The sequence below is a fragment of the Cervus elaphus genome, chromosome 10, assembly GCF_910594005.1.
Source record: "Cervus elaphus chromosome 10, mCerEla1.1, whole genome shotgun sequence".
NCBI classification, from domain to species: domain Eukaryota; kingdom Metazoa; phylum Chordata; class Mammalia; order Artiodactyla; family Cervidae; genus Cervus; species Cervus elaphus.
The window spans coordinates 18,266,198-18,279,187 of NC_057824.1; the positions used below are offsets into that span (position 1 = coordinate 18,266,198).

The following is a 12,990-nucleotide window of genomic DNA, read 5'->3' on the forward strand; positions in this document are numbered from 1 at the left end:
CACTTAAAAAAATGAATTTAAAGTTAAAAAAAATACAGGCCCCTGCCTTCCTTTCTATCCAACAAATTCATGTCTAGAAGCATTCAATGTGGGGTGAGGTGTGAATCCGCTATTCTGTTCTGACCTCAGTCCCCTCGTACCTGTCACATACCTGAGGAAAAGCAGGTCAAGAGCGAGATGTTATTAAGCCATCTCTGGTCATGCAGAATTAAGAAATTTAACCTTGAGCCCTTATGATTCCCAGCTTTCAGGAGAGAAAACTTAGTCTCAAAGATCAAGAGATCTGCCCGAGGCGAAACTGATCAACAGCAGACCGACTCCAGGATCTGAGCTCTTAAACACTGCACTTTAAGGCAATGCTCCCTTCCCTTCTGTAGAGGAGGATCATGTGGTTCAGAGGGGTTACACAAGCTGGGGAAGTGGCCATCAATCGGGAGCCCTGAACATCCTGTGTCCTTTCTCTAGCAGACGGAAACTATTGGCTTAGTTGTTTATTCTCTCCTGTCTCCCACCCAGGAGAAATTGGGAGCCGCTCACCTCAATCCCAACACCATCTCCCCTCTTTGCAGAATCCCCAGAGTAAACCCAGGGAATCTCAGGACCCTGATTTCTCATCACAACACCACACGTAAGTTGGGGGAGTCATCACGCTCACCCACATCCGGTCCCCTTCTGGTAGGCCCAAACAGTACCCCCCAGGGAGCTTTCGCCAGCCCCCCAGGACAGCACACACCCAGGAGATACAGAATCTAAAAAACAAAGTACAAACTTTATTTTGTTTCTTTATAAAGGCACAGTGGCCTCTTGGTTTCCCCCCCCCACACTTTGTTAACAAAATATAATAGCTTCTCCTTGAACATAAAGACCTCAAAATTGTAAAAAAACAAAAACAAAAAAAACCAAAACCAAAAAAGAACCAACAACAAACACAACAAAGAGAGAGACAAAGACTTTTTTGGGGTGCAAGATGGGAAACCCGGAGGGAGAGGTGGGGGGCTGGGTGGTGAGGGAGGGGAGGGGAGAAGGGCAGCAGCAAACCCCAACCGAGAAGCAATGGAGACCCCCGGACCCCCAGAGCCCCGACCCAGCCAGACCCCCAACCCATGTAAGTGCTTAAAGGAGAAAGAACACCAAAAAAGAGGAGGGAAGGGGGAATTAAAAACTGACGGTCGGCAGGCTGGCTCTGGAGAGGGCAAAAATACCTTGGGGTTTTGTTTGATTTTTTTCCCTGTTCTTAAAAACATGTTTCATTGAAAAAAATGCTTTTTTGGTGGAGAGAGGCCAGGCACCTCCACGTCTGCTTCCCCAGCCTCCGGGGCCGAGGCCCAGCCCCAGGTGCCCGGGTGCTGCCAGGCGCTCCTGCCGCCCCAGCCCCGACCTCGGGTAGGGCGGCTTCACTCAAAGGACGATTTACAGTATTGAAAAAAGAGGTCATAAAAGAGACCCAAATGACGCCGTAAATTTTGTAAAAATTTCTCACTCGTTCACCCTCGTCTCTCTCCCAGTTGCTGCCCCGCCCCCTCCAGCCCCCAGAAGGGAGAGGAGGGCTGGGGGGCTGGTCAGGGAAGCCCCCCGTTCCCTGCTGGCTCCTCCCGGCCCTGGTCCATGGCGTCACTGTCTGAGGCCTCCGAATCAGAGGCGGTGTCCGAGGCATGGGCCTCGGGGCAGCCGCGGACGGGCTTCACGATGACGGCTCGCCGCTGCTCCTCCTCCTGGCCCTGGGTGCCCTCGATGTGCTGGATCGCCTGGGATTGGGCGGGGGGAGGCTGCCGTGAGGATGCAGGGGCCATGTGGACCACCAGCATCTCCAGCAATGTCTCCCTCACCAGCTCCCCCACCACCCAGACACCCCCCAGAAAGGTCCAGAAGGAAGCCTGGCAAAAGAGGCAGCTGGTTCAGAGTCAGGGGGAAAACAAACTTTAGAAGCTCTCTCCTGAGCTGAATCTGGCTTGGAAGAAGGACAGTGCAGGCCTGCCTGAAGTCATAAGCCTCTCTCCCTCATTTATGTATTTCAAAAGCCTGCCTGTTGGCTTTATGGAAGGTCTCTGTTATTAATTTTATTATTCAGTTCGCCGGGTGCAACTCAAGTTCCCGGGACTTCAATGGACTTTTTCTTTTCCATTTGGGCCTTTGGGTTGTTTCTTTCTTTGTAATGTTGTTGGGCCTCCCAAAGGGGTCTCTCTGCACGAGGCTGGGCATAGCAGGGACTTCAGGGCTCGACCTTCAAAGTCTAGCATCTCATTTCTTCCTCCTCCACCTCCACCCCCATCCCAAAACCCAAGAGACAAATGCAAGAACTCTGAAAGCAGGGGGCTCCGGGAACAAAGGACACCCCCAGCAAACCCCCACGAGGGAAGGAATGGCGTCTTCCTGGCCATTCGGTCCCTCCCTCTCTGCCCCTAACCTAGGATGCAGAGATGGAACCATCTGGCTTCCAGACCTCCTCCCCCAACTCAACGCTCAATATCCCTGCCTCTATCCCCTCCACTCCCCCACTCTCTAATCTCTCCCCAAAGGGCCTGTTCCCAAGGGGCAGCCCCCAAGCACTGCCCTCTCCCCAGGCCCAGGTACCTGCACGATGGTGTCCAGATTTTGCCGGGACGTTGAAACAGAGTTGATGACCGAGGAGGGGCCCATGGTGACGACGTTGATGTGGTGGGAGGGAGGGGGTGCCGGCGCCGGCACTATCACCGTGGGGTGGTGGGTGGGGGCCGGAGTGGGCAGGAGCTGCAAGACAGGGGCCCTCAGTCTCTCTGCAGAGTTTCTAGGAGCAGCCCCTTCCCTTCCGTCCGTCACAGAGGGTGCGGGACAGCCCTCCAAACCATCTCCCTCTGCCCACCACCTGGAGAGCCTCCACCAGTCACCCCAGCAGCCCGTCAACCTCCTTCACTCACAGTTTGGGGCCGCCCAAATCGTGACCCCTCCCACCCCTCTTATTTTAAGAAATGAAGGCAAGGTGGCCTGGGGAGGGACTTCTGACCATCTGAGACTGCACGGGCCTTCCCTCTCCGGAGCAATGCCAGCATTTCACATCTAATAAATACAGTGGTGGCCGGGAGTTCAGACTGAATCTAGATGGCCAGGGTTCAAATCCCTGCCCCACATCACTGAGAAATCTTGGGCATGTTAGTGAACCTTTCTGTGCCTCCAGTTCCTCATCAGTAAAACAGGAGTAGGAACAGCTCAGGCCTCAAAGGGCTGCTCTAAGGATTCAACGTAATCATGTATGCAAGACACCTGGGAGCCAGGAACATCTTCACTACTGCGACCGAGGCCCTGGATCCGCCCTGCTGGACAGCCGGCGGCACTGACGCTGGGTCTGGGAGCCCCAGGCCAGCTTCGGGCAGCCCCTGCAGGCCCCTCCCGCTCACCTGGGTCCGCAGGTGCTGCTGTTCCCGCTCCAGCTTCTCCTGGTGCAGCAGCCGGACCTGCTCCTGCTGCTGCTGCAGCTGCACCTGTTGTGCGATCACCTTGAGCTTTTCCGGGTACATGTGGGCCTCCAGGGAGCGGACCTGGGGGTGGAGCAGTGGGGCTCAGGGGCGGCGCCCTCCGCAACATCGCCAGGGTGGAGACCAAAGTCCTGCACCGTAGCCTGCCGGGCCCACGCTGACTCCTCTCCCTCCTGCAGGCTGTGCTCCCTCCCTGCCTACCTCCAGCCCTAGGCCTTTGCCCATGTGGTTCCCTCTGCCTGGAGCACCCTTCTCCCCTCTCTGCTCCTCCCACCCTCACAAGGAAGCTGTGGGGTGGAACCAGCCCAGACTCCCCCCCTCGCTGATTGCCCACCGATCTGGTGTGGCCTTTACCACGGATACGTGTTTACAGTGTGAATGCCTCTGACTCATCTCACCGGTCTCGGACAGTGACCACCCCCTCCCAGGGCAGGAATCTGTCTGGTTCGCTCCCCACTGATCACCCCGCTGGACACCCCGACTCCCAGCCCCGGCACAAAGCAGGAGCTCGGAGCGGACAGCATCGCCGCGCCTGCCTCACCGCTCCCGCCTCACCTGCTCCTCCAGCATCATGCGCACCGAGCGCTCCTTGTCCAGTTGCTGCCGCAGCTCGATCATCTCCCGCCGCAGATCCTCCGCCTTCTCGTCCTCCCAGATGTCGGGTGAGCCGATGCCCTCGTCTTTGTCCTCTGCCCGCCGCCGCTTGGGGGACGAGCCGCTCAGCTCCTGGGGAACCCCCAGGGGCTGATGAGTGTGCGATGACACTGCATACACCACCACCACCACCACCAGGGCAGTGGGGAGCGCCATCGCAGCTCCCCAAAGCTGTCAAACCCAGGTGCATGTGCATGAGGCAGCCCCCTGTGCAAATCCACCAAACAGCCGGAAAGGGAGGCAGAAGGGACCTGCTTTCCCAAAGTCACCCGGTTGCTTCCAGAGCCCACCCTACTACACTGCACTCGCCCATGGCTAAGTCAGGACTCCAGGCAGGAAGGCAAGTGCCAGAAGTAGGCAGGTCAGTGGGGAAGAAGGAACCTGCAGCCACATCATAGTCCCAAGCCAGTGGTTGGGCCCAGAGATGCCCACACCAGGGAGAGGGTGCCAGGAAGAGGGCGGAGCGCTACCTGGATAAAGCGCTTGAGCTGCGTGTTCTGCTGCAGGAGCCGGGTCTTCTCCTGCTCCAGGGAGAAGATGTACTCTGCCGTCTGCTGGAGAATGGCTGCCTGAGGGCAGGAGGGACAAGTCAGGGACCCCGACTGTTGGCGTCTCCCGAGTCTCCCCCTCCAGCCCACCTCCTCCTCCAGGAAGTCCTCCTGGCACTTGCCCACCTTGCTGAGCTTCTCTCCATCTGTGTGGGGGATGAGGGTCTTGAGGGACTGGAAGCCCGCGTTGATGCTCTGCATGCGCCTCCGCTCGTTGCTGTTGGCAATCTCCCGCCGAATCCGCCGTTCCTGGTCCCGCTGAGTCTCAGGGGTCAGTGGAATGTTGGCCAAGCTATGGGAGAACAGTGGTGGGCTCTGGCTGGGCGCCCTCGGAGCCCTGCCCCCGGGGGGCCCCTGTCTTCATCTCCAGAGGGCCCAAGTGTAACAGGCAAGCTGCCCCTACAGAATATACCGGCTCTGTCTGATGCCTACACCCCCCAGCAGACCAGGTGGCTGATGGAGTAGCATGTTCTGAGATGCCTGGGTGTCAACATCAGCGTGTGGACCCCAAGTCTTGACCCCAGTGTCTGGCCAGCAGGTCTGAGTGGGACCCAGAAACCCACATGGCTAAGAATCCCTGTGATTCGGATGCGGGTGGCCTCAGGTGATAAGCAGAGACACCTGCTCTTGGGACACCTCTGAGCTCCTTGCTGTGCCCCCGGGGCCTCCTCCTTCAGGGTCACAGGCTTGAGGACGGAGGAAGATGTCCCTCCTCCCTTCCCATCTCCACAGCCACATACACTCCTACATAAGCCCCCAGCCCAGCCCAAGAGCCTGTGCTAAGACTGCCAAGACAAGCCGGGTACCAGTCGCTCCAGGGAGAGGACCTGGCCAGCCCCACCTAGGAGCAGTTTGTCCCCAAGCCCACCCACTCTGAAAGGCAGGCCCACCCTGGGCCAGAGAAGCGAGGCTCCCAGCTCGCAGCAGGCGATGTTATTGCGTATTATGTGATCGCATCTCGCAGGAGAGGCAGCCAGGGGAAGGGGACGAGACTGCAGGCTGAGAGGCGTTGGCGGGAGACAGAGCCAGCAGCGGGGCTGTGGGCCCAACGCCACTGCTCCCGAGGGGTGGGCCTGTGTGTGGCCTGGAAGAGGCAGGCTCCCCTCCCCGGCCCTCTCCTGCAACTCCCCCGCCCCTGGCCTGATGGCTTCCAGATGCCGGGCTCCCAGAAGAGGCCACCGGCCCCACCCAAAGCCACAGCCCCAGCTTCTTCCTGAGGGGCCCTCCTGGGGTGACCTGGTCCAGGCCCCGGCCGAGACAGCTCACACCCCCGGGTCTGGGGAACGCGGGGAGACAGTTCTGAGCAGCCTCGTTCCACCGATGGGGGAGCAGCCTGCGCTCAGAGGCAGGTGTCCGGGCCCCTCTGACCACCCCCAGGAAAAGAGGAGTTTGCTGCGAAAGCGAGGAGGGGAGCGCGTCCCCCACAGCTGGAGACAGCCAAGGGCTTCCTGGCCCCCGGCCCACCCCGCCTGTACCCCTCACTCCCCTGAGCGACTCCATGAACTTGCCCTTGCCCTTTCCCGGGTCTCCACCTCCTCTCCCCACATAAGGATGGTCGGCTGGGGGTGAGCTGGGAGCAAGCTTCACATCAGCTGCTGCTAGGGGTCCATACACCAGCCCTGTCCACCACCAGCAGCCCCAGCATCTCCCTAGGAGCCCCCCCAGCCCCCCGCCAAGATACAGTTCCTTCACAGCACTGGGAAAGGGGGCCCATGACCCCCCACTTACAAATGGGACTGAGGGCTCAGAATGGGAGGCACACTGTTTCCCGGTCAGACAGCCGGGCACCTGCCTCCCCTACTTCTGGGCCAGGGGCACCTCACTTCTCTCAGTTTCCCTGACCCAACAGTGGGAAGTTTCCCAGGTGGCACTAGTGGTAAAGAACCCGCCTGCCAACGCAGGAGACATAAGAGACGTGGGTTCGATCCCTGGGTGGGGAAGATCCCCTGGAGGAGGAAATGGCAACCCACTCCAGGATTCTTGCCTGGAGAATCCCATGGACAGAGGAGCCCGACGGACTATATAGTTCATAGGGTCACAAAGAGTAGGACACGACTGAAGTGACTTAGCAGGCACCCACACAGTGGGGGTGATGGAGAAAAAGAGAAAATGAAGGTCAGAGACCTGTTGCACAGTGGTTTGTCTGCCCTTTGCAGGTGGGGGGAGAAGGGAGATCAGAACTGAGTCTGGGCTCCCAGGCCTGCCAGCGCCCTCCAGACCCCCTGTGGCAGGTGGGTTAAAGAGATGGGGAGAGACGTCCCCGGGAAGCCAATGCACCAGGTGACTGACATCCATCTGGGAGTTTCCTATTCCCCCACCCGGAGAGATACAGGGAGAGACGCCCCCATTCATCCATTCCCTGTGTTCCCCCCTGGTGATGCCCAAAGACCAGAGCTGACCAGAGCATTAAGGGTCAAAAAGGAGTCCCACCTCCACCCCTGGGCCACTCTGAGTGTTGGCCCTTCCAGAAGGCCTACCTGTAGAGCCTGGCCACAGAGTTACTGTTTTTTAAAAGTCTTGAGAATTAGGACTGGTGCTTTCCCTGCTGGGGGCCCAGGTTTAACCCACCCTTGGTTGGGGAACTAAGATCCTGCAAGCCACTTGGTGTGGCCAAAAAAATTAAAAAATAAAAAAGTCTTGAGTTCTTAACATAATGTGCTAAAGACTCACTTCGCTGGAATTAGCTCACTGAACCATCGCAACCTTCCTCTGAGTCAAGTGGCCTGATGGGATGAGGACACTGAGGCTTGGGAAGGCAACAGCTTTGGTACGTGCTGAGGCTGGGACTTGAACCCCGATCCCAGCGCCACAGGCCAGATGCCCTGACAGACAGGTGACAGTCACCGCATAGAGAGGCTGCGCACAGCTGTGCTGTCAGTGGGTCAGCTCTTACTGTCATTCACAGGCCTCTTGTATTTTTCTCTGACCCCCATGGACACCTAGTGGCTACGCTGCAATGAGGAATCCAGGGTTCTGGGAGGGGAACTGGCATGCCCAAGGTCCGGCAGCCACACCAGGATACCACAGGCACCTGCAGGAGCCAAAATGCATGCTCTCCCCTGCCTGCGGGCAGCTCACAGACAGCTCTGCAGCCCCCCTGCCTCCCAGCCGAGACTCACCAACTCTCCAGGCTGAAGCCAGAACTCAACAATCCACCCTGTACCCGCCTGCACCCCGCCAGCCCACTCATCTGCTCAGTAAACCTCAGCCCTGGGAAGCCAACCTCTGGCCCCTCCCTTCTCCCCAGGATGCCCACGAGGTGGCAGACACCACAGGAGGCCACAGGACCCCAGGCCTGAGAGCCCCAGCCCAGACGTCTCCAGAGGGAAGGGGGCCTGGCTCTTCTGAATGGTCCATGCTGTCCCCTTCAGCACCAAGTCCCTCAGCCCAGCCTCCTGGTTCAGGAACCAGCTGCTGGCTAAGCTCGTTCAGACTTAAGCTCAGAAAACAGACTTCATCCCAAAGCCACAGTTCCTCATAGGGATTTGGGTTGCCACCAAGACCAACTCACCTAAATAGCCCTGGAAGTTTCTTTAATAGAATGCAGACTAACCCAAAGTTCTGATGAGTGGAATCACGACTAACCAGGGGTTCTGACTGCTGGCGTGCCAGGGGTTCCTATAAAGGATGGCTAATTAGCATTTCCAGCTGCTACTGTACTAGATAAAGTGGGTTTTTCTGCAAATGCCTGGAAGTTTCTTACATTTCTTTCTGAGTTTTGCAGAAGTACACACGATTTACAGTAATTGTAAGGTCCTTCCACTCTTTCACATCAACTTCAGAACCCCGAGGTGAGCCGTGAGGCCTGGTCCACTGACACTGTCTCTCCTCTCCCCCCCTGACAGCCCTCAGCCAGCTGGTCTCCTGGGGCCGGGCAGCTGGTGGCAGAGCCTCCGGTGCCAAGACCAGAGCTGCCGCTCCCACTCTCAGGGTACCCCACGACAACCCCTCCCTCCCTCCCTCCCTCCCTCTCAACCTGAGGCTCAAGGACAGGAAGCAGGCTCTTCAAGTCTAGATCCCAACTTATACCCGTCCCTCCTGCCCAGCCCAAGTGCAAATGGGTAGCCCCCACTCCCCCCACCCGCCCCCCAATACCTGCCCAGCTCCAGCCTCAAATTAGCCATTGAGAGCTCTCATTTCACGCTGCCCCAAAGTCATTCACAAACCTACCACTCAGTGTCTACGCAGTCAGAGGTGGGAAAGCCCACTTGGGGTTTCTCCTATACCCCAAAAAGGAGGACAGAAGGAATATGACCCTCTCACCAAGGATGCCCAAGGCCCCCATCCTTCTCCTGCAGCAGCTACTGAAGCAGCCTGAGGCCCTGGCCCGTGCCCATCGCTTCTATCCATACACCCTGTCTACGGTCCCAGAACAAACCATGTCTGGACTGTCCCCATCAGAAACACCGCCTCCCCCCAGTTTCTCCAGCCTCTCAGAGGGAGGCCTGCATTGGGTTCTAGTGGAAACTCCAGTCCTGCCCCTTACTAGCTGTGGGATCCCAAGCTTAGGCATGTTGTCTCTTGAAGCCTCAGTGTCCCCATTCAAAAAATGGGGACATACTGCCTCACTTCACAGGGTCATAGTGAAGTTTAAAAGAGATGGAGGAGGAGGACCTCTCTGGTGGTCCAGTGGCTAAGACTCTGAGCTCCCGGTGCAGGCGGGCCTGGGTTTGATCCCTGGTCGGGGAACTAGATTCCACATGCGGCAGCTCAGTGTTCTCCTGCCGCAAGTAAAGATCCCTCATGCTGCAATGAAGATCGAAGATCCCGCATGCCACAACTAAGACCCAGTGCAGACAAGTAAACAGAAAAGTAAATAAATAAAAGAGAGATTGAGGGTAACAAGATGCCTTGCTTTTCCAGAGTCTGTACCCCAGATTCCAGAATTCATGCATCTAAGGAAGCTGACAAGACTCTGTAGCACCATGAGACTTCCATCTCTTAGGAGGGGGGCAAGTTCTAGTTCATTGTGGTGTCTTCAATCCCAGCACATGGTGTGTGTATGCTTCGTGGCTCAGCCATGTCCGACTCTTTGCGACCCCATGGACTGTAGCCCACCAGGCTCCTCTGTCCGTGGGATTCTCCAGGCAAGAATATTGGAGTGGGTTGCCATGCCCTCCTCCAGGGGATCTTCCCCACCCAGGGATTGAACCTGTGTCTCTTACGTCTCCTGCACTGGCAGGTGGAGTCTTTACCACTAGCACCACCTGGGAAGCCCCAGCACAAAGAAAGTGTTTCGTAAATACCAGACCAGGGACCCAACACTCACTCCAAAGCTCCTAATTTTCCTGTAGCTCCCTCTGAGGGGAGCTGGTCTCTTTCTCCCTGGCAGCGGGCAGCTAAACTCTTAGACCACCATGCTCCTGATTCTAAGAATCCAAGTGCCACTTTCAGCTACCAGGCACTTTCCACACGCAGAGCCAAGCTTCACAGGTGCTTCATTTTACAGACGCTGAGAGCAGTTAAGCAACGGGTCCAAAACCACACAGCGTGTGGGGGTGTCGCTGTAAGGTACGCCCATTCTGTCCCACCCCCGCCCCCGCCCACTGTCCAGTATGGTTCCCTCCGGTAGGTCTGGGAAACAGGAGAGGAGAAGCAGGGAGCCCTGCTAGTCAACGAGGGATGGGGCAAAGTCCACCAGCCTGAGAAGCCAGTATATCCGGCCAGAAGGTCCTGCCCAACCCACACTCAATCCTACCTCATCCGGCAACTCCGTCTGAAAACGAACAAACCCAGAGGCCCCAGCTCCACACCCAGCACGTAGGCTGACCACTGCCTCACAGCTGGTCAAGCCAAGCAGTCCCCGTGCCCAAGCCTGGGGCCCTTGGTCCCTAAGGAACTGCTGGATTCCTCCGAAGGGGGGCTTGGAACAGAAACAGGTCAAGCTGGAGTCCCAGGGGACCCAGAGAGGACTCAGCCAAGGCTCAGGCTTTGTGGCCAGAGGGTCCTATGTTGCCATGCCTGCCTGAGGTCAGGCCCGGGATGTCCGCTCCAGCATCTGGGGCAGCTCAACCCACCTCCTCACCGCCCAGCCCTTCCCTTCCCGGAGCAACCAGCAGTTCAGGGTAACAGCAGGGATCAGAGTTCAAGTCCCAGCCCTACCACTTGCCCTACCTATTCCTTCCCCAACCTGTGTCCTCCACCCACACAGAAATCATAAAGCCACTTAACTAGCAGAGGAAGACTGTTAACAATTCGATGAGAGAAGTCTTGCAAAACGAGACCCTACAACGTATTACAAGCTCCATAATTGTTTTTTCTTTTCAATTATTACAGCTAAGCCCTCCAGGTGGAGGGACCTTGGGGAAGGGCCAACACTCAGGATGGTACTGCTGACTGCCCACCACCTTGAACTTGAGAGTAGTTAAGGCAGGAGCCCTGTGGGGGGGCGGGGGCGATGTATACGTGTGCAGCAACCTCTCCCTAGCCTGGTTTCTGCAGCCCGTGGTGTCCACCAGCCCGGGCCACACCGCCTGCGACTCCTCCTCCCTGAATCCCCGCCTTGCCTGCCGGGGCGGCAGAGCACGTGGCCCCAGCCCTGGGGAGCCATTTCTCTCCGAAAGCAGCACGGCAGGAAAGGAGCCACAGGTCCCAAACTTGGACCCGCAGAGAACAACCCACGCGGTATCGCCGTCCCGCAGACAGTGTTCAGTATGCAGATACACAGGCCCTTCTAGCGATCGGAATTGCGGGCGTGTGCATTTTAACAAGTGTCCAGGGCGATTCCCCTAACCCACTACTCTTCGGCAAAGGACAGATCCCGGAGCAACCCAGGCCAAATTTAGGAAGTAGCTCCCGGGGAGGGCTACGGATCGTGGACCACCCACCCACCCAGCCTGCTGGGCAACCGGACGCTTTCGGTTTATGACTGGGGGGAGGGGCGTGAGAAGCGAAAGTTTGCAGCCGAGGCCCACGTGCGGAGGGCAGAGACCCGGCGAGGCTAGGGGTGGCCTACGGTGCCCACTCCCCAAAAAGCCCCCCACCCGGCCTGCCTCGCCCATCCCGCCCGCGGGGGCCGAGCTTTGTGCGGGTAAAGCATGGCCTGGGCGCGCCTACAACTCCCACAATGCCGCACCGACGCGGCGCGGAGAACTACAGCTCCCGCGAGGCGGCGCGCGGAGGTCCGCCTACTCCAAGAGGGCTGCAGAGTCACGTCCAGGCCTCGCTAGTAAACAGCGCCCGGGCGCGGGCGGCGAGCTAGCAGGCGGCCGCCAACGTGCCCGGGTCCGCGGCGCTCCCGGCGGGCCGCGCTGGCCCCCCGGGTCCCGCCCACTCCCGCACCCCCTCTCCAGCACGCCCCCCGACCCCGCTGCAGCCCCGGTCCCAGCAAACACTCACAACCACCCGGCTCCCCGCCCCCCCCTCCCCGCGCCCGGAGCCGCGGCGTGGCTGCATTGTAGCCCCTGGCCCCGCGGCCCCAAGCGCGACACAGGCCCCCCAGTCCCCCTTGGAGGGGGGGGCCCAGAGAGAGCGATGAAGGAGGGAGAGGAAGGAAGCCGCCGCGGGAGGGGGGAGGAGGAAGCGCGGGGGGGAAGCCACCAGCACCAAGCATGGCCGGGACTGCTGCAGAACCACGTGGGTCTGTTTGCAATTTACAAACGTCGCGACTCGCCCGCCTGCAGCGGACAAAAGTGACCGGGGCCGCTCGGGGCCCCCACGTTCCGAGGGAGGAAGGTCCCCAGACGGCCCAAGCCTGGCGCGCGGGGCTGCAGTCGCCTCGGCGGATAAGAAAGGCGAGAGGGTCCGCGGCGCGGGCCATGCGTGCGCACACGCGCGCCCGCCCGGGCGGACTGGCCGGGGGCTGCAATCGTGGGAAGGGGGTGAGGGGGAGGAGGAGTACACACCTACAGAGCCCTCCTATCACTTCTTTCTCTGTTTTCCTGAAATGTTGCAAAGAGGGCACCTTCTGAGTGGGCACCATGAAATACTCCATAGCGATCGGCCCCCCTCCTCTGCACGAGCCAGGTCCCGCGGTCCGCCGGAGAATGCAAGATGGAAATCCGAATCAAAGGGCAGCGCCGGACGGAGGTGCAGAATCGGCCGGTCCCAGATGCTGGCTGCGGCGGCGGCGAGGGGAGGGAGGCGGGCGGGAGGGGCGGGAGGGAGGTCTCTCCGGCCTGCCTCCCCGGGCGTGTGTATGTGTGTGTGTGTGTGTCTGTGTGTGTGTGTGTTTGCAGCTGATCAGATGTCTGTTTCAAGGCGGGAAACAGCTGGTGAAAACTCAGCACTCCCCCGGCCTCCTTCCGCGGAGTAAGGAATTGCATGTAAACAAAGGACTATTTGCAGCGCCCCCCGGGCGGCGCGAGGCCGGGGCGAGAGGGGCGCGGGCCCCCGGGGGC

General features: G+C 59.0%; 1 protein-coding gene across 3 annotated transcripts; it reads right to left on the reverse strand.

Annotated features, from left to right (window-relative positions):
* Positions 1-748: 748 nt before the first annotated feature.
* TFAP4 (transcription factor AP-4) lies at positions 749-12,882 on the reverse strand. 3 transcript variants are annotated; one of them, XM_043914194.1, is made up of 7 exons: positions 12,555-12,882; positions 4,778-4,943; positions 4,574-4,672; positions 4,005-4,175; positions 3,372-3,512; positions 2,572-2,727; positions 749-1,745 (listed from the first exon to the last, which is right to left on the reverse strand). In XM_043914194.1, exons 2-7 carry the CDS (start codon positions 4,850-4,852, stop codon positions 1,560-1,562), a joined length of 828 nt encoding a protein of 275 aa, XP_043770129.1. In that variant the 5' UTR covers positions 4,853-4,943; positions 12,555-12,882; the 3' UTR covers positions 749-1,559. The 3 variants fall into 3 exon arrangements, with proteins under 3 accessions (XP_043770129.1, XP_043770128.1, XP_043770130.1); XM_043914193.1 differs by having other exon boundaries at positions 12,496-12,880; XM_043914195.1 differs by lacking the exon at positions 12,555-12,882 and adding an exon at positions 5,542-6,575.
* Positions 12,883-12,990: the final 108 nt, after the last annotated feature.